This window comes from Pangasianodon hypophthalmus, chromosome 22 (assembly GCF_027358585.1).
Source record: "Pangasianodon hypophthalmus isolate fPanHyp1 chromosome 22, fPanHyp1.pri, whole genome shotgun sequence".
Taxonomy (NCBI): Eukaryota; Metazoa; Chordata; class Actinopteri; order Siluriformes; family Pangasiidae; genus Pangasianodon; species Pangasianodon hypophthalmus.
In genome coordinates, this window is record NC_069731.1 from 10,882,924 (window position 1) to 10,910,082 (window position 27,159).

At 41.9% G+C, this 27,159-nt stretch overlaps 1 protein-coding gene across 5 annotated transcripts in view; it reads left to right on the top strand.

Moving 5' to 3' along the window:
• Positions 1–27,159, top strand: part of gli3 (GLI family zinc finger 3) — a 173,122-nt gene that overhangs the window by 44,113 nt on the left and 101,850 nt on the right. For 3 of the 5 annotated variants that reach the window (XM_026937842.3, XM_026937843.3, XM_053228055.1), the window contains one exon: positions 16,742–16,993. The exons of 1 other annotated variant lie outside the window; for it this stretch is intronic. In XM_026937842.3, the coding sequence (XP_026793643.1) occupies positions 16,742–16,993 (252 nt within the window). The remainder of the gene's footprint in view (positions 1–16,741; positions 16,994–27,159) is intronic. One more of the 5 variants, XM_026937844.3, reaches the window with a different exon arrangement.

A 27,159-nucleotide genomic window follows, 5' to 3' on the forward strand; every position in this document is an offset into this window, starting at 1 on the left:
CAGGCTTGGGAAAACTTAGGTTCTTTATTTTTTCAATTTTCTTTCCTTTTACTTTTCAGTGATTTTATCTCACTCACGCACGCACACACGGCTCTGGGCTGCTCAGCTCTCTCTCTCTTGTGGCTTTCATCTCTCCCCTGTTTTTCCTCGCCACTGCTCACTGAAACACAGAACACTTGTTAGCCAAATTTTGCACAGGTGTGGAAGCCTTACCACTCACTCTCCCCAGCTCCACCCTCCATTCACAAACCAGCTCTCGATCATTCCCCCACTTCCACATACGCCCACCGGCCCAACTCAGGTCGGGGAGCCATCAAGCCTGTCGCCGTTTTCCCCTTTTACCTGAATAAAAGCCTGTTGGCATCAACTGGACTGGATCTGGCGCTCCCTTTTTAGTGAGATCAGTCAGTGGGCTGGTGATATCTGAATAATTAGGTACAAACCTATGATAATAGCCAGTCAGCCCCTGAAACTGTCTCACCTCCTTTTTTGGTCTTGGGTCTTGGACAGGCTGCAATTTCCTGCTGTCTTATCAATACGGGGAAGCACCTGCCCATGGCCCAAGTGAAAGCGCAGATACCGTACTTCCACCCATCCTGTCGAACAATTCTTTGGGTTTTCTTTCAGTCTTGCTCATCTCAAAGATCTCAGCACAGCTCTCAGCTGCTGAATGTGCCTCTGCCAATCATTACTATAAATAATAATGTAATCTAAATAGGCAGTGGCGTAGGCAGCGTGCAGATGGAGGATTCTGTTAATGAGTTGCTGGAACGTCACTAGGGCTTGAACAACCCGAAAGGAAGGGTCCTGAATTGGTGTAATCCAAACGGAGTGGATAAGGTAATTTTTTCAGGAGATATTGGAGTCAAACGGAATATCCCTTTGTCAAATCCAGTGTCGAATAAAAGCGAGCCGCACCTAACTGATTGAGCAGTTTGTCGATGCAGGCATTGGGCACACGTGTCAAATTTAGACACCACGTTGACTTTTCTAAAGTCCACACAGAACAGGACCAAACCATCTGCCTCGGGAACTAAGACCACCGGACTGGACCAGTCACTGTTGGACCCTTGATTCCACCTGCAACTTGATTTGGGACAGTAAGAGGTGGTTGCACTTTTTAGATTTACCTCTGGTCCTAGCTCCTCCCCCTCCAGAATGACTGTAGTCAAATCCACAGGGACCACCTCTCTCCATGGTTTAAAGAGATTAAGGTGGTAAATCTGTCACGCCCCACCTCGATTTATTTGCCATACCTCATAGTAGTCGATGTCCCCGACTCACCATGTGACCTTGAAGGACCTTTGCCACTTGGGGAGCAATTTGGAGCTTGATGTGGGTAATAAAATGAGCACTTTATCTTCCTGTGAACCCTGTCATACAGTCGAGACTGTTGTTCTCGGGGTTGACACAAATTCTCCTGTGTTAGGTGACTCAAGATGTGGAGTTTTTCTCTCAGGTCCAGAATGTACTGAATTTCATTTTTGCTGTCAGCAGGTTCATCCTCCTAATTTTTCCTAATGACGTCTAGAATGCCACAAGGCTTGTACCTGTACAATAATTCAAATGGGGAAAACCCCGTGGAGGCTTGCGGGACCTCTCAAAAGGCAAATGACAGGGGCTCGAGCCACTTATCTCAGTACCGTGAACGAACTTACAAATAATATTCTTAAGCATTTGATTAAACCGTTCCACCAGCCCATCCATCTGCAGATGGTAAACACTGGTACGAATTGGTTTAATCATAATTTAATTCATACGGCTTGCAAAGAGTGTGTGACATAAAGAAGCTCACATTCGCAACATCCCGCACAACATCGCAACGAATGTTTTATCCTGCCTTAAGTGCCCTGCCATCGGATTATGGACCGACCCCTTGCAGAATGACCCACTTCCCACAGTCCCATGCTCCTGTGGCACACTTTAAGAGCTCAACGAATGCCTCCAGGTCGTATTGTGGTCCCATCTTTTGTGGTACTGCTGCCAGTGTACCCGCCGGCTGAATCAGTCTCCGTAGCACCTGCTAGTCCTCTGCTTGAGCTTGGAGCAGGGCCGGGAAGCGCTGCTCCTGCTCTGTACGCTGCTTGAGGAGGGCCTGGCGTTGCGTCTGGTGGATGTCGTGAGGGTCTTGAGGCTCTCAGCTAGTGGCGAGGACTCCATGACAGTGAATCTTTCTAAAAGTCCCGGGTTTCGGCACCAGTGTGACGCTTCCCTGGGTTGGGTCAGAAATGAGGAGACAGGAGGTAGGCTTTCACTTGTCAGAGATTTTATCTCACACACACACATGGATCTGTGCTGCTCAGCTCGCTCTCTTGTGGCTCTCGTCTCTCCCCTCTTTATCCTTGTCACTGCTCAGTGACGCTGTGTATGAATATCCCTACTACTCTACTATGCAGCAGGTGAAAAGCAGTACTCCAAAGGAGAAGTATGTCAGAATTCTCAGTATTCATAAAACAGTAGGCAAGAAATACCTGGATGACCTACTGCTTCCGCTGAGATTCTGCAGTATGGAAGCAATGTACACTGTGCTATCCCATAAGGCAACAGGACTGGCACAGAAGAGCTGTCAGAATCAAAAATGTCAGAAGGCAGCACGTATATGTGTAGTTAATGTTGCTCCTTTTTGCAAATTTTTGCGGTTACTATGATGTCATAGGTCACATGAAAACACCAACTGCCAGAAGTTTAGTTCATTCAGTAAAGTCTAGTTTTGTGCAGTTTGGTTTAAAAATAAAATAAACTTTTTTAGTTACAGTTCGTACAGCCACATTTCTCTATCACTGATAAAGTGCTTAGTGGCAAGCAAATTAATAAATCTGGCCTGACTAAGAGTGAGTATTTTGTTTTGGGGATGGTCGGAAAGGATGGATAGAACAGGAGAGAGTGTGCATAACAGGGTGGGAGGAGGAAGGAGAGTGATAGAAGAGTAATCCCTTTCCAGCTAAATGGCTGATCCTTCTTATTCTTCAGATATCAAATATCAGAAGTTAAATTAGCCTGCTATCTCTTGACAGCAATTAACATATTTTTAAATAGGGAGGAGAGGAGGCATAAGGGAGCTTACTAGTGTTTGCTAATTGTCAAACAGCAAAAACAATTGTGTAGAGGATAGTTAAAGCACTGCTGTCATGGAGTGCATAAGGTTTAGACCAAATAATTTTTAAACCAAAAATTTCTCCAATTTCAGTAATATAACTCAGTAGCACTGAAAAGAATTATTCTGTTTTTGGCACAAGAAAAATATACTGGATTGGTGTCAGCTCCAAAATGTAATCTGAAAGTACTTATACTTAGCTATATTGTTGGATCACAGTTCACAGAGATGGAAAATGTGCCCATATCTACTGTACCTTGCTTTAGGGGCCATAACTATATTCACATTTCTATATCACAAAAAAGCTTTCCTCTATTAAGGTGCCTTATCTGGGTCAGTTCAATGGCTGCTAACACCAATCACAACCCATTTTGCCCTCTGATCAAGGCCCTGGCCAACTCCTCTAACAGGTTCTGATGGCAGTGGAGGTGCGATTCAAGTGACGGCAGAGAAAAGCCAAACTCTGAATAGGCCAAATGCACCATTGTCCACCATCGGAGAGGCACTTTCACATACAGGCTACACTCTTACACAATTATTCGCTCTTGATGGAACATGCATGAGTTGTTGCGGTTGTTCTCAGAGAACGCTGTTCCTCAGTCAGAGGGATAGGAGGTGGGGGTTGGAGGGAGGAAGGATGGCAGAGTCTTGCAGAGCTCTTAAGCCTACTAATGCTGATTTGAGGTGAATGGGAAGAGGAGAAAGAAGAGTTGCCTCGGCTTTCATATCCCCCTAACCCCCACTCCCTGTTGCCACTGAAGATTGTGGGTAAGGATTCAGGGAAGGTCCCTGAGGAGGCCTAGCATGAGAATGATTTACCAGTGGTTCTGTGTTCCAGAACAGGTGGTAAGGATTTGTGTTTTCACCAAATTTAGATGAGTAGGAGTGGTTACATACCCATACGTATGTACGGTCTAAACTCTTCACCATAAGAACCCTGGAGGGGTCAAAAGCAACAGCGATTTGGAACACACTTCACTAAACACAACAAGAAATTCACTAAACAGTGAAAACATCTGTCACAAATTTTAATTTAGGGTTACTGTTTGCTCAACCTGATACTAATGCCCAACATACAGGGTAGTGGTAAAAAAACAAAAAAACACCAAATCTTATTTCTCAATGCACTACCTTTTAGCTGCTTTCACTTTGGTTATAATTTACTGTTATTAAATATCAAATATTAAGTATTTAATACTTGAATTTAAAATTCAAATTTAAAATTGTATGGAAACTTGCTGGTAGCATCAGCATTTTTTTATTTAGTGTAAAAACACCAGAAAAATATTAGGAGTAATTTGATCGTCAGTTGTTGAAGAGAGAGTGTTGAAGTAAATTAATGTAAATTACCCCTTGAAGTAAATAAAATGAAATAAATTAATTTTCTGAGTTATTTTAGTGTATATGACTCAAAAGTATTGGTACTTTATACTCATGTAATTTATATTCATGTTCAAAATTTTGGCTGATGAAATATTGAAAACTACACTGGGTCATGTCAAAAAATGCAAAAAGGCATAATAGAAGGCTGCTCCACTTTTTGCTGGGGTGCGAATGGCTCTAAAAATATACTTTGGCAGACTGTAAGCCACATGCTGGATGTATCATTGTTAACCTGCTTCACTTCATAAATGTGTTGGTTGGGTCTGCTGTTGGCAAACCACTCTCCTCTCCTTTGTGTCTAAGAAGTCATAGAAAAGTCTGTACAATCACAGTAAATCCTCTGCTCTTTTCAGGCTCCCATGGCCTACCAGTGGTTGGTGGGATTCTTGTTGACACCCCATGCCCATTTCCCCTACGTTATCACTAATCATGTGTGATCTCCTGAGGTTGGTGCAGGTGCCAGGTTTCTGAAACAGGTAGCACTAAGCCTCTTGGAAAACGAGCTCCATTAAACTGCTGCCAACTGCAGGTCTTTCAATATTGTCCCTGTATTGTTGTCTGGGAAGTCACAAGCCTTTCCATCAAGTCAATTTGCTAAATAAAGGGGAAAAGATGTGAAAGGGGAAAAGGGAGAGAACAATGCAAATGAGAAATGAGCTTTGAAGTTCAATTTTGGGCTTTATGTGACTATTTCTCCTGTTTCTGTATGCTGTTCCTTTGTCCTGAAGTGAAGGTTCAGGGTGGATTTTTGCCATTACTGTATTTTTTACTTTGCAATGGATAGGACCTCTGAATGAAAAGCACAAACCTCTTGCTAGGCATATGATGCATAAATGTATGGATGCTCCTGCACACAAATGTAAGGCTGGGATGTATGACTGTCAAAGGCAAGATATAAAGTGTTTCAGTGTTCCAGTTTAAAAAGTTGGAGACTAATGGAAATTTGCCAACTGAGGATGGTACCACTAAACTTTGTGAACCCTTTTTACTAATTTATTTCAGTTTCCTGGATTATTTTGTTGCTTTCCTATTTGCTCTGTAACAGTCTTAATGAAAATGGCCTTTTGTTAAGGCTCTTATGGCATTCATCTGTTTTGAAGGGATCTGAGGCCAGGGTTTTATAATGCAGGCACCAGGCTATTAAAAGGAAGATACCTGGGTACTTGGGTTTAACGAGGGGGTTGGCGGGGCAAAAGACAGAGGAGGAGATGGGGGAGAGGTTGTGAGGTGAAAAGAAAAGCAGAGAGAGGTAATGAGGGTGGATTTGAGAGAGAGATAGGCTGAAAAATAGACAGAGCGTGATAGGAAAAGAGAGACAGAAAGAGAGGGCTAGAGAAAGAGAGGTTGGACAGAGGTACAGAGAGCTGGTGAAACACTAGAGCCAGAACAGGAGCCTGTGATCACGGCTGCAGTGAGCACAATTACCTCCTTTTCAAATCCTTCAGTGACACTGCGGGAGGAAGGAGGACTTTGAAGCTTGAAAGGCAGGAGCTCGCTTTCAAGCCTCAAACGTGAGCAGGAAAGGCCTCTGAAATTTGTTCAGGCCTCCCTATCCACCATTAGCTTGTTTCTTCCTCTGGCCTCCGGGCATTTAAGCGCTTTTTGAAAAGATGTTAAGAAATTCAATCACCATAGAGAATGAGAGAGAGAGAAAGAGAGAGTGCTGACTACTTTTTCTTTCTCTATTTCTCTGTTTTGCTTTATCTTTGCTTTCCACCCAGTCCACGTAGAGCAGTCCTGCGGTCTTCGTGCTTGTTGTGTACTGGGAGAAATGGTTGGGATACACAAACAGAGCACAAATTAAAAGAAATTAAGACAAAGAGGATTAAAAGAAAGATAACAGCTCGGCTCATGCTAATGGCTATGGATGGCCCCTTTATTTATTCTCTAACTGGTCCAATCACAGAATCAGAGCTCACTGTGCATTAGCATCAGATACATTAAACTGTACTGGAGAGATGCAGAATGTTCAGCGATACACAATAGCGCTGAAGAATGGTCAAAAAGTGTTGTTCTATTGATTCAGCAAGGAGGAGAGATATTTGCTGTAATGTTTGTGGAGGAACACACAAGGATTCTGGTTCTCATAGATTTAGGTTTGTTTCATGGATTTCTCACAGAGCGTGAGAAATGCTGTCAGTAGGAGATATTTATTCATGTGTATATCTGTGTCTGTGTGGTCTTTTTTTCTTCTTGCATTTTCAACATGCTATATTGTGCTATATTTAAGGACATGAATGGACAAATATTTAAGCACAAGGTCACAAACCAAAATTTTAAAATGAAGAATGTGAAAGAGATCAGAGCAGCCATTCCAGAGAACACAAAGAGTTTTGATAGATGTGAAAAAAGTAGATTTTTTTGGCTGGTGAAAGTTCCAGGGGAAGGTTTTGGGAAAGATTAGGGATCCCTCTCATTCTGCCCACTCACTATTCACAGTCATGAAGTCTGGGCAATGGCACCGCAGCATCACAGCCATAACATCTGGATTCTGTGACAGCCTGTATCCCTAAGCTGTCAGGCTCAAAAAAAAAAAAAGTCCAGTACAACACCAGTACAAGCTCATGCTCAGATTTTGGTGGGGCAGGAGGACAATCATAACAACATAGCCTCAAATAAAATTGAGAGGCTATCACACTTGACTTATGCTATAGGCTAATGTGCAGTGATTTTTTTGTACAGTCTTAACAGGTTGTTTTGAGCAGTTTTAGAAGTACCTTTGTTCAACTATGTTTGATAGAGAAACACTAGGTGTGTTTCTCATTGCCGTTGACATAGTGTGCAAGGCACAGACAGAAGAGGTAATAGCATTAACCTGGGTTGCCAGGTTACAGCAAAATTTCCAGCCCAACTACATCTCAGAACTCACACAAATGACATGAAAAAGGGAATGTCGTAGGGATTTTTGTGTATATTCTGCCCATGGTAGGAATTTTGCCCAATCCTCTTGGTTGTTTGTGCAGAATGTTTGCAAGAAGCATCCAATCTCCTGATTGGCTCTCTCCACTTGGCCATTGGTCTGGGAAATGATATCCTGACGTTAGGCTCCCAGTTTTTCCATGAATTCTCCCCACTCAAGATGGGAATTGAGCTCCTCAATCACTCACAATGTCCTCTGGGATGCCAAAGTGCCTAAATATGTGAGTGAAGGTGAGCTCTGCCATTTCAGACGGCAGGCTGCCATTTCAGACGGCAAGGCAGACGGCCGGCTGGGGAGAGGAACCAGATGAAGGGACTTGTAATGTTCACGTCAACCATCAGAATTTTGCAGTGAATGGGCCACAACAATAGAAGGCTGATGGGTTCCACTTCTGTCAGCCAAGAACAGAAAGCTGAGGCTGCAGTGGCTACAGGCTCACCAAAACTGGACAGTTGAAGACTGGAAAAACATAGCCTGGTCTGATGAATCTTGATTTCTGCTGAGGCACACAGATGGTAGGGTCAGAATTTGGCCACAATTCACCCATCTTCTAATGGCTATTTCCACCATGTCACAAAGCAAAAGTCATCTCAAACTGGTTTTATAAACATGACAATGAGTTCAGTGTACTTCTGTAGCCTTCCCAGTCACTGGATCTGAATCCAATAGAGCACCTTTCGGATGTTGTAGAATGGGAGATTTGCAGCATGAAAGTGCTGGAATTGCAGCAAGAAAAATCTGCAGGAATTACAATCATGTCAGCATGGACCAGAATCTCAAAGGAATATTTCCAACATATTGTGGAATCCATACCACAAAGAATTGAGGCTGTTTTGAGAGCAGCAGGAGGCCCTACCCAGTAATAAAGGATAATAAAGTGCTCAGTGAGTGTATATGAAAGAAATAATAAACTCTTAGTTGCTTATTTCTTCTTTGAGCATTTATAATTGGAAGTTGTATGTGTTCTGAATTTTTTTTATTTTTTTTATTTTAAAAATCATACCCCTGTATGTCTACAGATAGGGACTCACTCCTGTGACATGCTCCCAGAAATTCTTGAATGTGTCGATGTGTGTTGCAGAGGACAGGAATAGACTGCTTTTTAAATCCCATTTTGACAGTATTACAGTTTAGGAGAGTAGGCCTATTAATCCAGCTTTAGCCGTGTAAGTGCCATTATTCTCTTAATAAGATCACTGAGTGTGCAGTATAGGATTAAGTACTTAAAACATAACTGACACTGGAAGTGCATATATACACTCACTGTCCACTTTATTAGGAACACCTATACAACCACACATTGATGCAGTAGCGCAATGCTAAAAATTATTATGCAGTTGCAGAGCTTCAGGTAAGTGAGTGAGTGATAGTTCTATGGGTGGAAACACCTTGTTGATTAGAGAAGTCAGAGGAAAATGGCCAGATTGGTTCAAGCTGCCATGAAAGATATAGTAACTCATATACTCATTAACAACCATGGTGAGCAGAGAAGCATCTCAGCATGCACAAAACATCAAACCTTGAGGTGGATGGGCTACCCCAGCAGAAGACCACATCAGGTTCCACTCCTGTCAGCCAAGAACAAGAATCTGAGGCTATCATGGGCAGAGGCTAACTGAAACTGGACTGTTGACCAGTTTCCAAGACTGGAAAAAGACCAGGTCATTTTTCTAGTCTTCAGCTGTCCAGTTTCGATGAGCTTGTGCCATTCCCAGTCAGAGTCCCATTACTGGCTGACAGGAGTAGGACCCAGTGTGGTCTTCTGCTGTTGCTTCCTAATGTATCCCACCCCTTGACAGGTGCCATGTTAACAAGATAAAAAAATGGTATTCGCAAATCATTGGTTTTAATGTTATGGCTGATTGGTGTGTGTGTGTGTGTGTGTGTGTGTGTACACACACACACACACACACACACACACACACATAGGAATCACAGCCATTTTTGCAGAGTCCCTTCATTTTCACAGGCTCAAAAGTACAAACTAACAATCATAAATATTATGATTATTTTTAATACTTGGATGCAAATCCTTTACAGTCAATAACTACCTGAAATCTGGAATCTATGGACTCAAACAGATGCTGTGGACGCAAACAAATGCTGAATTTGGAAGCATTAGAAGCATCATTCTGGTACCTTGAGATGCTTGAGATGGTAGCAGGTGCTGCTAGTTTGCGAGTCTTTCTGCCCTCAGTTTTGTCTTCAGTAAGTGAAAACCATGGTCAATTGGGTTGAGGTCATTGGATTACATTTAAGAAAATGTATTTTCTTTGCCTTAAGTCATTGGGCTGAATTTGCAGTATGTTTTGGGTCATTATCCATCTATATTGTGAAGCGTCCTCCTATCAGTTTTGCAGCATTTTACTGAATCTGAGCACAAAGTATAACATTATACACTTCAGACTTCGTCCTGCTACTCCTATCAGCAGTCACATTATCAATAAACACCAGTGACCCAGTTCCATTGGCAGCCATACATGCCCATGCCATAACACTGTCTCCACATGTTTGACAGATGATGTGGTCTGCTTTGGAACGTGAGCACTTCCTTTCTTTCTCCATACTCTTGTCTTCCCAGCATTCTGGTACAAGTTAATCTTGCATCAGAACTGGTTAGGCTGTTTTTTTAGGCTGAAGTGACTTGTGGCCAAGTATGGTGACCCATACTCGGAATTTGTGCTCTGCATTTAACCCATCCAAGTGCACACACACAGTAGTGAACACACACACACACCCGGAGCAGTGGCGCCCGGGGAGCAGTTGGGGGTTCAGTGCCTTGCTCAAGGGTCTCACCTCAGTCATGGTATTGAGGGTGGAAGAGAGCGCTGGTCATTCACTCCCCCCACCTACAATCCCTGCTAGACCTGAGACTCAAACCGACAACCTTCAGGTTGCAAGTCCGACTCTCTATCCATTAGGCCACGACTGCCCCCAAATAAGTACAATTATTATTGTCAGGAGCAGGTCTTGAACTTGGGTCTCTGGGGTGAGAGACTGATGCTTTACCCTTGCACCTCATGGGTACCTCATGGGTACCACAAGGGCCATGCTAAGCTTCTCTGTATTGATCCAATTTTAATATATATATACAGCAGCACTTATACTATAATTGGAGATATATATATATATATATATATATGTATATATATATATATATATATATATATATATATATATATATATATATATATATATATTACACTTCTCAAAAAAATAAAAAATTAAAGGAACACTTTGAAAACACATCAGATCTCAATGGGGAAAAATATCATGATGGATATCTATACTGATATGGACTAGGTAATGTGTTAGGAATGAAAGGATGCCACATTGTTTGATGGAAATGAAAATTATCAACCTACAGAGGGCTGAATTCAAAGACACCTCGAAAATGAAAGTGAAAAAATGATCAGCAGGCTAGTCCATTTTGCTGAAATTTCATTGCAGCAACTCAAAATGGTACTCAGTAGTTTGTATGGCCCCCGCGTGCTTGTATACATGCCTGACAATGTCGGGGCATGCTCCTAATGAGACGACGGATGTCCTGGGGTATTTCCTCCCAGATCTGGACCAGGGCATCACTGAGCTCCTGGACAGTCTGGGGTGCAACCTGGCGGCTTTGGATGGACCGAAACATAATGTCCCAGAGGTGTTCTATTGGATTTAGGTCATGTGAGCATGGTATTAATTCCTTCATCCTACAGGAACTGCCTGCATACTCACGCCGGACATTGTCGTGCACCGGGAGGAACCCAGGACCCACTGCACCAGCGTAGGGTCTGACAATGGGTCCAAGGATTTCATCCAGATACCTAATGGCAGTCAGGGTGCCATTGTCTAGCCTGTAGAGATCTGTGCGTCCCTCCATGGATATGCCTCTCCAGACCATCACTGACCCACCACCAAACCGGTCATGCTGAACGATGTTACAGGCAGCATAATGTTCTCCACGGCTTCTCCAGACCCTTTCACGTCTGTCACGTGCTCAGGGTGAACCTGCTCTCATCTGTGAAAAGCACAGGGCGCCAATTCTGGTGTTCAATGGCAAATGCCAATCGAGCTCCACGGTGCCGGGCAGTGAGCACAGGGCCCACTAGAGGACGTCGAGCCCTCAGGCCACCCTCATGAAGTCTGTTTCTGATTGTTTGGTCAGAGACATTCACACAGGTGGCCTGCTGGAGGTCATTTTGTAGGGCTCTGGCAGTACTCATCCTGTTCCTCCTTGCACAAAGGAGCAGATACCGGTCCTGCTGATGGATTTAGGACCTTCTATGGCCCTGTCCAGCTCTCCTAGAGTAACTGCCTGTCTCCTGGAATCTCCTCCATGCCCTTGAGACTGTGCTGGGAGACACAGCAAACGTTCTGGCAATGGCACATATTGATGTGCCATCCTGGAGGAGTTGGACTGCATATATGTGAGTCATGGGGAAAAACATAATTCTATGTTTTTATTTTTCAGGACCTAAATAACAACTGTGCTCTTCTGACTTCTCACAAAAAAAACAAAAAAAACAAAACACAACAGATTTCATTATGTAGTCTTTTTTTTCCTAAACCAGGTGGGAAAAAGTAACTACACCCTATATTTCACTAGCATGTAGCACCACCTTTAGCAACAGGAACTTGAAGTAAACATCAATTTTGGAGAATTTGGCCCTCTCTTCTTTACAATATTGCTTCAGTTCATTGATGTTTGAGGGCATTCGTTTATGCCCAGCATCTCAGTGGGGTTGAGGTCTGGATTTTGACTTGGCCAGTCCAGCACCTTGATTTTTGTTTTCTTTAGCCATTCAGATGTTGATTTGTTGGTGTGCTTGGGATCGTTGTCCTATTGCATACCCCAATTTTGCCCCAGCTTAAGCTGCTGGACGGATGATCTCACATTTGTCACAAGATAATTCTGGTATAAAGTGGAGTTCATCGGCAGCAACAGTTGCTTCTCTGAACTCATGGCTGATGTCCTTCTTCTTGGCATGATGTAGACACACACCTGAGTGCTCCAGAACACCAAACTGCCAAAAGTTCTGCTTTTATAGAGGTCACATTTTACACTTGAGACTATTTGTTTGAGGTTATTTATGTACACACTCACCAAACACTTTATTAGGAATGCTATACTAATACTGGGTAGGGCCTCCTCTTGCTCTCAAAACAGCCTCAATTCTTTGTGGCATGGATTCCATAAGATGTTGAAAACATTCCTTTGAGATTCTGGTCCATGTTGACATTTACATTTACATTTATGGCATTTGGCAGATGCCCTTATCCATAGCGACTTACAGTAGTGCTTTGAAGTCTATCAAAAATACTTTATGAAGAGGTAAGTCTTTAGACGTCGTTTGAAGACTGCCAGTGACTCAGCTGTTCGGATATCTAGGGGAAGTTCGTTCCACCACCTTGGTGCCAGAACAGAGTCTCGATTCCTGCCTTCCCTGTACCCTGAAAGATGGTGGGACCAGTCGAGCAGTGCTAGAGGATCGGAGTGAACGTGGTGCCGTGCGAGGTGAGATAAGTGCTTTGAGATAAGTGGACGCTGGTCCGTTTTTGGCTTTGTAGGCAAGCATCAGTGTTTTAAATCTAATGCGGGCAGCTACAGGAAGCCAGTGGAGGGAGCGCAGCAATGGGGTGGTATGGGAAAATTTAGGAAGGTTGAAAACCAATCGTGCAGCTGCATTCTGGATCAGTTGCAGAGGACGAATGGCGCTCAGAGGCCTGTGTTTCCAAAACAGCAGGTCTTTTGGAGTGTTCCTGGTATGCAGTGGTTAGTACCTATCAAACATGGTCCAAGGAAGGACAACCGGTGAACTGGCGACAGGGTTAGCCTGGCTTTTTAGAAGGCTAGCCTGTTTTGTCCGATCCCAGAGAAGAGGTACTGTAGCACAAATTGTTGAAAAAGTAAATGCTGGCTATGATAGAAAGGTGTCAGAGCACACAGCCCATCGCAGCTTGTTGCGTATGGGGCTGTGTAGCCGCAGACCGGTCAGAGTGCCCATGCTGACCCCTGTCCACTGTGAGCATCAGAATTGGACCATTTTGCAATGGAAGAAGGTGGCCTGGTCTGATGAATCACATTTTCTTTTACAACATGTGGATGGCAGTGTGTGTGTGAGTCGATTACCGTTGGAAGAGATGGCACCAGGATGCACTATGGGAAGAAGGAAAGCCAGTGGAGACAGTATGATGCACTGGGCAATGTTCTGCAGGGAAACCTTGAGTTCTGTCTTTCATGGTTACCTTGGCAGGTATCATCTACCTAAACATTGTGCAGACCAAGTATACCCCTCCATGGCAATGGTATTCTCTAATGGCCAGTGTCCTCTAGTGGCCAGGGGTCAGCATAGGCACTCTGACCAGTCTGCGGCTACGCAGCTCCATACCAACAAGCTGTGATGCACTATGTCTTGACACCTTTCTATCATATCCAGTGCTGCTAACATCTAGGTGTCACAGCACACCTTCAGAGGTCTCGTGGAGTCCATGCCTCAAGGCAGGTGGTTTTAATGTTATGGCTGATCAGTGCATATACAAACTATAGACTTCCTGTCAGCTCAAACCAGTCTGGTCATTCTCCTCTGATGTTTTTCATCAACAAGATGTTTCAGCCTGCAAACTCTCCGCACACAGGATGTTTTTTTTTTTTTTTTTGCAGCATTCTGTGTAAACTCTAGAGATTGTTGTGTGTGTAAGAAATGTGTAAGAAAGTGTGTAAGAAGGAAAGTTTAGAAGATGCTGAAAGACTGAATGGTAACTAATGAAAAGCTCCAATTTAATAGGATGCATGTGCATTTTTTTCTCCAATTCTCCTTTCTCCTGTAAATGAATGAGTCAAAAGATGGATGGATAGATTCCGCCAAAGGAAAAGATTTAATCATCTATTGTAATCTTGCTTATTCACCACTGACACCAGTTGTCTTTAAAGCTGTATTTTCATGTTCAAATCCTGGGCAAATTCCATCCTGATGATGCAACTTGGCACTAGAAGATTTTTAAAGACTAAGATTGCTTTGCAGATGTGGAGGCAGAAGAAAGTCAGAGATTATTGGTACAGAAGTGGTTGGGAAGCAGTGCTATAGCATTTATACTCTAAGGCCATGATTTACTAAGATCCAAAATAATTAGTTTTAATTTCTGTTCGCAATATAACCCAAGTACAATGGTGACCAAAGGCAGTGAGACGCACTGAAAGCAGTTCAAAATACAATATAAATAAATGAATAAAAGAGTATAGAGTGTGTATTATGTTGATAAGGTAAATGTGAAGACTCTGTAAATTCTATTGTCCTTGGATATGCAAACTTTGTGAATCGTGGTCAAAACAAGTCCTAGTCTCCCCAGTCTGAAGAAAGGTAGTGGAATGAAAGCTAACTCTGGTGCTGCTGTATGAAGTAATGACCTGGTAAAGGGCTGAAGGCCAGGTAAACAGTTTACCCGTTTACCTTAATCTCTCTAACCTGATTCAACAACACAAAACCACTTAAAAACCCATGGAAGTCTATGTAAACTGAGTACATTCTGCAGCTCAGACCCACTGTGGAAAGCTTTATGCACGGGCATCTCTCTACCCTCCACAACACACACACGCCATGTATAATATGCTGGCATGTTTGCAATTAGGGAGGTGTATTAAAATAGAGAGCGGCTCTAAGTGTATGTGCACAAGAGAGAGATAGACAAAGAAGGGGAATGAGAGAAAGAGGGAGTGGGGTGAGCTTGTGGGTGTTGATACTACCCATGAGGGCACTTAATGGGCAGTTTGGAATGCAGGGGAAAAAACTCAGTTGCTCCCTCGATGGGATTCTGTGTCTTTGAAAAAAAAATGAGAGAGCTGACAGGAAGAGAGAGAGACAGAATGAAAAAGGGAGAGAGATGGTGGGAAATCCTCATAATGCTTGCTGCTGGGATGTTTGCTTGTTTTATTTCTCTGGCTAGAGAGAGCATGTGTGTGTGTGTGTGTGTGTGTGTGTGTGTGTGTGTGTGCGCATGTTATATCTTGGTGCAGACCAAATGTCCCCACAAGGATAGGAATATCTAACAGTTTAGATGATGGGGATATTTTGATTTAGGTGTGTGTTTGTGTGTGTTGCAGTTGAGAGCTGTTTTATTTGGCTGGGAGTAACCAAAACCAGGAGGCTCTAGGCAATACTTCAGCTTCCACAAGAGCATTCAGCATGACTAGACATGTTCCATGGACAGACTACAGTGCATTTCTATGTGTGTGAAAACATGCCAAATGTAAATGGGCTCTGACAGGACTATGATAATGAATTTGTTGCATTACACAACCATAAAAGTTCAAATTTTGTAGATTTTCAGCATTGCTTGCCTTCTGGTTCTACATTGTTCTGTTCACCATTTAGAAATGGATGTTCCATTGACAGATACAATCTGTTTTGATTTGGTAGCATTAGACTTTTGTCAGTATAATGTATATAATGCTCTTATTTCGTCTGCTCCTGTTGGGGGTCACCACAGTGGTCTGCATATTTGATTTGGCACAGTTTTTTACGGCGGGTGCCCTTCCTGACGCAACCCTCTCCAATTTTATCCAGGCTTGGGAATGGCACTGGCTGGGGTTGGTTCCCTGGCCGGGAATCAAACCCAAGCTGCAGCAGTGAGAGCGCTGTGGCCTAACCACTAGTCCTCCAGGGACCCAGTGTAACATATATAATAATGTATTTAAAATAATGTATTTAAAACGCCAATATACACTCACCGTCCAATTCTACAAGAACATTTGAAGACCATCTTCAACTGCCCAGTTTTTGTGAGCCTGTGTCTGTGCTCACTCAGTGTTTTTTGTTTTTTTGCATCATTCTGTGTAAACTCTAGGGACTGTTGTGTGTGCAAAGGAGATCAGCAGTTTCTGAAATACTCGGAAACAAACAAAACAATCAAAACAATCATGCCATGGTTGCAGTCACTGAGATCACATTTTTTCCCCATTCTGATGTTTGATGTAAACATTAACTGAAACTCTTGACCTGTATCTGCATGATTTCATGCATTGTGCTGCTGCTGATTGGGTGATTGGATAACTGCATAAATGAGCAGAAGTACAGGTGTTCCTATTAAAGTGGATAGTGAGTATATTATTTTCCAGTTAATATTTTTACAGTATAAACAATATTACTGATATCAGTTACACAAAACTCCTTAATGCTTGCAGATCCTCCTAAAGTCTATGCACAGATGGAAATAATGTGACCCTGTCACAAAACTAAACTCACTTTTTTCTCATATTACTGTCACCTTTTTGCTTAGAGTTCAAATATACAATGCAAATTCATTTGTAAAACAGAAATCTCTCTTATTCCTCCTTTCTCTTTCTCTGCTGCTAATAGAAGAAGAGAGATCTAGTTCTCCCTACCATCGGGAGAAGCGCAATGTGATTAGCGGACAGCTACCAGTGCCAGGCCAGGGCTTGGTGGCTGCTAAGCTGAATGATGAGCCGTCCACCTCCACAGAAGAGCGACCCTTGCTGGTGAAGAAGGAGCTGCAAACCTCCCTGCCCTACCTCCCTGAACACACACTCCCTTACCGGGGCACACTGTTTGCAATGGACCCCCGAAATGGCTACCTGGACCCTCACTATAGTAAGTGACTGCCATACTGACATGATAGTAGTGTAGAAGTTACTGAAATTAGCACTGGTTTATATGCTGTCAACACTATACTGCCAATAACACTTTTCACACTGACTATACTGAAGTGGCCAGTATCACAAAATCGTTTAGTGAATAATGGTGCAGAGTCATCAGTATACATTATTCAGCTGCAGAGGTCAGTTTTTTAAACTGATGAGTGTTCACATATTGTGAAAAAGGACTGGGCTCACTTAAGTCATGGATCTCACATATTTCATGACAGCTGCCAACCAGGGAAGTCATAGTTCAGTATACGAAGGTATTTTTCTGACTGTATTTAGTTGTATATGTGGTTTGCTAAAATCTACTAGAAAAACTGTGGTGCCATATAAATAAATGTTTAACAGGGAGCAAAAAGAAATTTGCCTGGTGGTCAACCAATATGGGTTTTTGGTGGCCAATACCAATATTTTCGACACCGATCAGCCATAACATTAAAACCACTGGTAGTTGAAGTGAATAACATTGATTACATTGGCACGTGTCAAGGGGTAGGATATATTAGGCAACAAGTGAACATTCAGTTCTCGAAGCTGATGTATTGAAAGCAAGAAAAATGGGCAAATGGTAGGATCGCAGTGACTTTGACATGGGCAAAATTGTGATGACTGGGTCAGGGCCTCTCGGCAAATCTTGTAGGGTGTTTCCAGTATGCAATGCAAAGACTAGCCCATCTGGTCCAATCCCACAGAAGAGCTACTGTAGCACAAATTGCTGAAAAAGTTAATGCTTGCTATGACAGAAAGGTGTCAGAACACAGTGCATCTTGGCTTCTGCATATGGGGCTGTGTAGCTGCAGACCAGTCAGAATGCCCATGCTGACCCTGTCCACTGCCAAAAGTGCTTACAATGGGCACGTGAGCATCAGAACTGGACCATTTTTCAATGGAAGAAGGTCCTGGACCTTGGGTCCTGGCAATCATATAGGTGTTACTTTGACATGGACCACAGACCAAGTACACCCGTTCATGGCAACAGTATTCCCTAATGGCAGTGGCCTCTTTCTACAGGATAATGCACCCTGCCACACTGCAAAAATTATTCAGGAATGGTTTGCGGAAAATGACAAAGTGTTCAAGGTGCTGACTTGGCCTCCAAATTCCCCAGAGCTCAATCTGATCAAGCATCATTGGGATGTGCTGGACAACAAGTCTGATCCATGGAGGCCCCACCTTGCAACTTAAAGGATCTGCTGCCAATGTCTTGGTGCCAGATACCATAGCACACCTTCAGAGATCTGGGGGAGTCCATGCCTCGTTGGGTCAGAGCTGTTTTGGTGGCAGAAGGGGGACCTATGCAATATTAGGCAGGTGGTTTTAATGTTATGGCTGATCGGTGTATGTATGCTTAACCTTTGAACAGTTTCTTTTCACATGGACTAAATATTTTCTGTTTGAGATATGTAATGTAATGTTTTGCAAATTTCAAACATTTGTAGATTTTGTCTCCTATGAAACAGAAAAAATCTTTTAGCATAATGTTACTGACCAACTTGACTACGTCAGCCTTTGTGTTGCAAGCACTGCACATGCAGAACATGTCGATGTTGGCACAGCAGCCAAAATCATTCGGCTCTAATCTACAGTGAGTCTACAATACATTTTATGCAAGTATTTGGTAATGCATTATCCTGTCTGCAAAGCATTATGTTTTTGTCGCATTTGTGCTGGTAGCTATCTTAGCTTAGAATGATGTTTTCTCACTAAATGACAAATTATAATGACCAATATAAACAAATTATATAGAGGCCAGAGTAAACACTGCTTATCATATAAAAATACAATTAACTGAATTAAAATAATTTAAATTAATTAACTGGCAAGCTCGGAATTCAGTCCTACCATTTGTTCTCTGGGAACTCCAATGCTAGCATTTTCTCTGTGGTATTTCTTTGTGTTTGAAGGCAATATGTGGTTAACGAGCAGACAAAAGGGGAAGCTTGAGCACTTTTATTAATTGGCCATGCTTGCAGACTGATTGCCAGATATCATTTACTTCAAAATGCTTGATATCAGCCTAAGTAATTGAGTTGGTAGGTATTACAGAGTTACAGATAATGTGTCATGTTCATCAAGCTGGATATGAATGTATTCATTAATTGCAATTAATCAAAATTTAGTATTCATGAAAATCCCATAATTTTGGAAAAATGTTCATATCCTACACATGCTACTGAGTGTTTGTAATTTTTATGAATAAGAAAACTAAATAATGTAAACCTCGATTGATTGGCTTCAAATTATACAAATCAACATGAGTTGGTGCACTTTTATGTATGGACTATCCTGTCAATTTTACATTTATGAAACTTTTGTGAAAACCAATTGTTTTATATTGATGGCACTGTCTAAAGAAATATTCAATATGAAAAAAATAGAGATTTTTTTTTATAAAGATATAAGACTTTTTGTTCAATTAAAAATGCCACTGTATAAAAGGAGGGAGCGCACAGGCGGTGTGTAAGCTTCTGTTTGCTGCGGCATCTTCTTTTAATGCAGTGCAATAAGTTATTTGTTAAGTCTTTATTAGAGCCAGCATTAATTCACATTTAATTCCCCTTTTACATAATTTGGCTCTGGATTCTGGCCTTTCAGGTGCTGTTAGATAATATATTTTTATTGGCATAGACGTGTGAAAGTCTTTTTTGCTATTTGCTCATCATTTCTGTTGTGCGAGCTTTGCATTTCATGGAGTTTTGTGGGTGTCACCAAATGCAAATCAGCTGTGCATGTGCCTGGTAATTTAGAGGGCGATTGGTGTTTATCAACATACATACACGAATACGAAGAAAATCAGTGTTTTTTCAGTGTTTTCAGTCTTTGATAACTCTGGTGGAATTTTTTTGATTGGTTCGGCTTATGCAGACATTTGCACACAACTTTACTAAAAGATTATTAAATGAGACCCTTTATCTGCTGTATTCTCAGAAAGTGCATTGTGACATATTGTGATATATCAGTGATATATGAATATATTGTCCAGTTCTATTAATGGCTGCAGCTTTTTTTTTTTTTTATTTTTTTTTTTTTACTGCAACTCACAGGATAGCTGCAAGTATGGTGGGGTAGAATCATCAATGAGTTTTCTGTCAGAGATTCAAGAGAGAATCCCGTAAGAGATTCAGTGATTTGCTTTGTGCAAGGCTGTCAGAATTCCTGGAATAAACCTGTTTTCTTACACTGTTTCTCATAACAGTAGTTGTAGTAGTGAACTGACGACTGAAGCAATTGCTTATATGTATGAGAAGCATTTCCTCTTGCAAGGTCAAAAGCAAAACTTCACACAAATTTATTGCACCTGATTAATTGCCCTTTCTTTCAGTCCCTTTCTCTCATTTTTTGCCTGAAGGGAGGCCAGTATGGGGGAAAGACACTCTATTCCCTAATTCTCTCATTAGAGGCTGAGAGTAAGCACACAATTCCAGCACAACCTCATCAGCATTCTGATCAAAGCCATGGAGGAAGGGGAGCCATCAGCCTCTCTTTTAGTCACTATTCCTCTTTCCTTCTTTGTTTCTTTTTTCTCACTTGTTCTTTTCATTTCTTAGATTCTTGTTAGCAAGTATTAGTGCTCAAAGAAAAGAGAAAGCCAGAAAAAAAGAGAGATGTGCCTTTTAAGAGGTTATTTTGGCCAAGCAGCTTTTGTCTGTCTGTCACCAACAGACTGGAATTCAATGTAATTGTTTAGTTTGGTTAAACTGGCCTCAAGCAGGTCTTGACCAAATAGTGCACTGTTCTTAATGAGTCTTTCTGTCTCTTTTTCAAACTTTCACTCCATCTCCCAGGGCATTAACTTGTCTCTCTCTTTAGTCAGTTCATTAGCTCAGCTCTTATTTTTTGTGCTTCAGTGGCACTGATCTTGACTTGTCTGAATGAAGAAAGGTTAAACTACAACTGGACCGATCAAGCTTCTTACAACATCAGGGGCTAATATTGGCCTGTCCAACTCAGCAAAGCTGCCACCTTTCATAAAGCCTGGTCTGGAGGTGATATGAAAGCAGGTTTGTGGGATAACTATGCATGTTGGGAAAGAAACTAAGAGAGTAGAGGAGGACAGAGAGAAGTGGGGAAAGACTAAGGAAAGAGGGAATGAAAAGCACAGTGAGTGAACATAGGGGAAAAATTCCAGTCGGCTTAACACAAGTTGGGTAAACTGTAGAGGAAAGTGAAGGTTTCAAGCTCCAGGAGGCACAGAGGTCAGTGTTTGCATGGAAAAGTCACTGTCTTTAAAAAAAAAAAGAAGTTGAAAAGGAGAATGAGAAGTCAAAGGGGCAACTCTGTCTGAAATAACTCAATTTTTTCCACATGGAAGACCTCAGCAGCACTAACATGAACTGGATAGAATGGGGAATCATGATCTCATGCTTTTTCTTTTATAAGAATTCAGAGGAAATCTAACAAATAACAGCAGATTTGATGAGTTTCAGACAAATTAAGTTGTAAACTTGAAACAACTGTAATGACTACTATCCCCATCAGTATATTCGCATTACAGGACATAGATGGAGAGTTCAACGCCCCCCCCCCCCCCCACATTTTTTTCTTCCTTTATTAACAAATCAGGGTCTTTTACCTTTTTGGTGTGTTGTTAAATGATTAGAATAAATTAGTGGATTTGGTTGGTAGGATGTGAGAATGACAAAGAGTACTTTCTGCCAGAGCTTCAAAAGCCTGCCTTACACTTCAGGTCTTAAAACCCTCTTTGTTACCAATCATAGACTTTCTTTCCATAGACTTTAAGGAATGAAAAATAATGACCCTTTAACTCCAGTGAAACTGAGCCATGACACCTGTTTCTCTACAGCACCAAAAATTTTTGCACTCCTTTTCCTTGTTATAAATCTGTCAGGCTGTACGTGTATCCCAGGTGTATGCTTATTAGTTTGTGTGTGATGGAGAGCAGCTTGTAGTTCTTTTTGCTGTGTAGGCAGTAGTAGAGGGAGGTGAGCACAGAGGCACGTAAAGTGTGATTAATCTTCCTGCTGGTGCATGGCAGGGCCTAATGCACCTAAACGAGCCTCCACCTGCCGCCCACACACCTGTCTACCACACCACCAACACTACTGCTGTCTGAGAACAAGGCAGAAGATCCATGACCAGAAAAGAGGAGAGGATGATAATGTTGATACGGAAAGGGTCTTAAACCTTTTGTCATCCTTCACACCTCCTGCCTTTTTTCTCTGGCTTACCTCACATTTTTCCCTGACCCTCTCAATGGTGTTTGTTCAGCATCTTAGAAAGCACAGCATCCTTCAGGGTAAGAAGTGTGTAGAATAATCCCCCTGTTGTGTACATTAGTGGAGTCTCCATTGCAATTTTTTTCTCTCTCACAGGAAAGAGAGTTTCCACATCACTCTACTAATATCAAACGTGCATAAGACCTTAGGACTGAATGGAGCATTAATGAAATAAAGATCAAGAGTGAGATTTGTGATTTGAGATTAATATGCGTTATGTGCATATTAATATGCATATGTGATTGTTTGCATTGTAAGTGTTACTAGCAGTCTTTATATTGTAAGCTGATTAGAGGATCACTAGGTCCCACCAGTGGTGAGCCACTTGCTGGTGATGCAACCTCTCATCTTTGCTGGGGATCTCCTTCCTCCTTCTCCATTATTTAAGCACAAATAATCAAATGCTTGCCTTTTATATGAATCTTGAAACAGCAAAGGAAGTTTTTTGGATGAGAAAAACAGGGTTATACTGGACATGTATGTGATTATCTCAGCTGTATAACTACTTCACCAAACTCTGAATAATTGAACTATTCATGTCCCTCACTTGACTGGCTGCTCAAAAAGACCTACATCTTCTGGCTGTATGAAATCTTCTTCTTGGAAAAACGTGAAACCAAGTTGCAGGACAGGATATAGTTTTGACCCTGATCACACCCACAATTTTGGGCACCATGTTGTTGTTCTTCTTCTTTCAGCTGCTCCCGTTAGGGGTTGCCACAGTGAATCATTTGTCAGCATATCTGATTTGGCACAGTTTTTATGCCGGATGCCCTTCCTGATGCAACCCTCCCCAATTTTATCTGGGCTTGGGACTGGCAATGGGAGTGCACTGTCTTTGGCTGGGCATTGAACCCAGGCCGCAGAAGTCAGAGTGCCATGGCTTAACCACTAGTCCTCCAGGGACCAATATTGGGCACCATATCTGGGCATATTCTCTACATTAGTGCCCTTGGTGGAGCGTGTCTCTGTTGGACTAGATGAAGGCAGCAATGGAAGACTGGGATGGATTCTGCTGTGCTGGCTGGCTGGATGGATGGAACTGGTTGACTGCACTCACGAATTCTGTGGCTGGTCTCCACTTACAACTGAATCGAGAGAGTCATGGCATGAAAATGTGACATGAATAGTACTGAATCTACTGTACAAATTTGAAATGTAACATTGCAGAATATTTGCTCAAAACAACTAAACATTCATCTATGATTGATTAGACGCCAAAAGTTAAGGGTTGAATGTCTTAGTGTAATCAGTATGATTAATTCTATAAAACACGCTCACTGTAAAATTTAATTAAACTATAAACTGTTTACCACATTGCCAGCTTCAATAAAACAGGTAAGATCAAATTTAGGATTGAATATCAACAGAATCTGTAGAATCTGGCATCCCTTTAGGGCACATTCCTGCCTTGTGGGATAGCCTCAGGATCTACCGCAACCCTGTCCAGGATAAAGCAGTTACTGTAGGTTAGACCACCTGTTGAACACTCAGTTCTGATTCAGAAGGTGTTGATTAATTTTATGTAATAGCAGCCCAGACATTAGTTCCAGGTACAGGGTTTATATTAATGTGCTCATTCTAATACATTATTTTTTCTCACACAGGAACGTGTATGCGGATGTGCCACATAAACAGATTAAAAAAACATTGTATAATCATTGATATGGTGAAGTTTTCTTTAAGGAGACGTTTAATTTAACATTTATGGAAGGAGTCTCCAATGTCAGCCCTTTGTAACAGTCAGAGGTAAAGCTATTACATAGCAAAGTGTTCATGATGGAGGACTTTGCACTTTCCTGTTTCCTGGTAACATGAAGAGCTGCATGTCTTGTTAAGTTCAAGAAAGAGAAAAAAGACTTCATCACGAAAGAGAAACATAAGTATGTTTTACATTCTCACTCCAGAATGGCTCAGTGGGATGCAGTGTATCAGAGGAGCCTTGGCATGTTTGGCTGTAGTCTCTGCCTATTCTGTGCCTCTTTGTATATCTTTCTTCTGTGTAACATGCTGATGCAGAGATGGGTTGTGAAAGACAAAACACTCCAGGGCTATAACTGAAGCCCTGTCTCAAACCACTGAAGTAATTGAGATGAGTTACTCATTTTAAGGGCTGTATAAAATTCTTCCTTGTAGTCATTTGATTCTTAAAAAACAGATGTTTGTAAATCTTCCTGCAAACATCTGCATCTTGTCTTACTCCCGTGCTGAAACCACCACTCAAATCAGAATACAAATGCAAGCAAAAACACAAATCCTTTTTAAATATGCTTAAAATCTTCCAAGATCTTTCTATAAAGGAGAAAAAAATGCTATACATAACAATCCAAATAATTTGAATAGCTTCAAGATATGAGACAGCAAGACATAAGTCCACAGCCCTAAGGTGGATAGGCAGTGGATAAAACCATTATATTTCTGCTAATCCTCTTCCATGTGACCTCTGAACACTGTGTTACTAATCACTGTTGGTGTTAGGGAGAGAGCATCTTATTCATTTCAGGCCTCTGTGTGTTTGTTTCAATGAATCAAGCATCTTGTCTCTGGTGGTAAGTTTCATATCCTTGTCCTTGCTATCCCCACTCAGGGCTTTGCCGAAGCCAGTTGTGTTCCTGGTGGGAGGGACATGAGAGAAAACAGTAATTAACATATTTCCCATTTTTTATTATGGGGTCTGGGCTCAATAACAAGAGGTACATCCCTGGCCCATGTGCTTAGCACAGGAGAAGAGACCACAGGAGACTCACAGCTAGAAAGAAAGACAGAAAGAGAGGCAGGGAGTATGGGGGAGGGGTGTAACAAAGCAGAAAATGAAGAGAGACATAAAAGAGAAGGAGCTGAAGGAGGTCAGACCCATCACATGCTTAGTGCTGCCTTCAAAGATGGCTGGGACAGGTGGCAGCTCCAGACAATCTCACTCCGCAGAGCAGCATCCTCTCAGGAGGAGATAAGGGATCCCTTCGTCCACCCCCTTCCCCCAGCCATGCTGTGTCTCCTCTGTCTCTCCTCCTCAGTGCTGTGCTGTACTGACTCCTTTGAAGTGTGTATGGAGTGAGAGCTTGGCTGGGGTTGAGACTCAGGCAAGAGTTCGATGTTCTGAGCTCTCTGAGGTACCTGCCGCTCTCTGCTCTCATTATGGCAGTGGGACTGGATTAATCAGCTTTAAGCTTCACATACACACACACACACGCACAATTCCTGAACACACATTAGCTCATAATCCACAAACACACACACCTGTCTGGGCAAATCACATTTGGGTACCAGAGGAAAATAGAGAAAATTGGTGTGGTAGTACTTTTTCTCTGTTGTGGGCCATAGATTGAAGTATTTGCTGTCTGTGGCTGCTGTGTTCACTCTCCCATTCATAATTGGTTTAGCTCTTGCTTCACTCCCTTGATTTTTTGCCCTCATCTAGAAGCCTCAGTTTCTTGATGGTGCCCCAGCTAAGTCTGCTTGTAAGAGTGTCAGGGGTTATTTAGGAATTTATTTGGTGGGACATTGTAAACGGATAACAATTCCTGCTTGGTTGTGAGAAGAGAAAATAAAGATATGTGAAAGAGGGAACAGTGAAGACAAAGAAAGACGTTCAAAACCTCAGAATCACTGACCTGCTTATACTACAAGACATTCAAAACCTCAGAATTGCTGACTTGCTCACACTACAATACTTTAATTGCTTGGGATCAGTTCTTTGGTGGATGTAGTGGTGTGCACACTACACGATCACTCACAGATGAGACTCACACACTTCACAAACTTTCACCTGTAGAGATCCCTTTGAAGTGCGCCTGACCCTGAAATCTCGTTAAAATAAACGCGAGATATGTCTGTCATATGACTTTGTGACTTTGTCACTATTCTGTATGGAAACAGGAAAAAGGAGAAACAAGAGAAATATTTATAGAATATATATAATAAGATAAAACGTTTGTAAAATGACTGCCTATTATTATCTGGAAAACAAAATAAAATAAAACCACAGTATAATACAGCAGTAAGTGGGGAGGGTGGTAAATGCAGTAAGAAACAACAATAAGACTACATTTTCGATATAATCCTTTTAAAAAATCACTTGTTTAATGTCCCTCCTGAAACCATGAATGGCTTCTGACCATTGCAGGAGCCAACAAACAGTGTTTAAATCACTGTCCAATTATAAATATCATCAAAATTATTTGTAAATTGTTCGATTTCACACTGCATTGCAGGTCTATTTAATCTTTTTATTCCTAGTCAAAATTGTGTCTTTTTTCTCTTTCAGCTGAAAAAGTCTATTTTCTGTGGCATCCCTAATAAATATAGTTAACTGGTGTTATATATACTTATTATATACTACAATCAGCCATAATGTTAAAACCATCTGCCTAATATTGTGTAGGTCCCCCTTGTGCTACCAAAACAGCTCTGACTTATTGAGGCATGGACTCCACAAGACCTCTGAAGGTGTGCTGTGGTATCTGGCACCAAGACATTAGCAGCAGATCCTTTAAGTCCTGTAAGTTGCGAGGTGGGGCCTCCATGGATCAGACTTGTTTGTCCAGCACATCCCACAGTTGCTCAGTCGGATTGAGATCTGGGGAATTTGGAGGCCAAGTCAACTCCTTGAACACTTTGCCATGTTTCTCAAACCATTCCTGAATGATTTTTGCAGTGTGGCAGGGCACATTATCCTGCTGAAAGAATACCAGATAAAAGAATGCCAATAGAGAATACTGCTGCCATGAAGGGGTGTATTTGGTCTGCAACAATGTTTAGGTAGGTTTTATGTATCAAAGTAAAATACACATGAATGCCAGGACTCAATGGTTTCCAGCGGAACATTGTCCAGAGCATCACACTGCTTCTGCCGGCTTGCCTTCTTCCCATAGTGCATCCT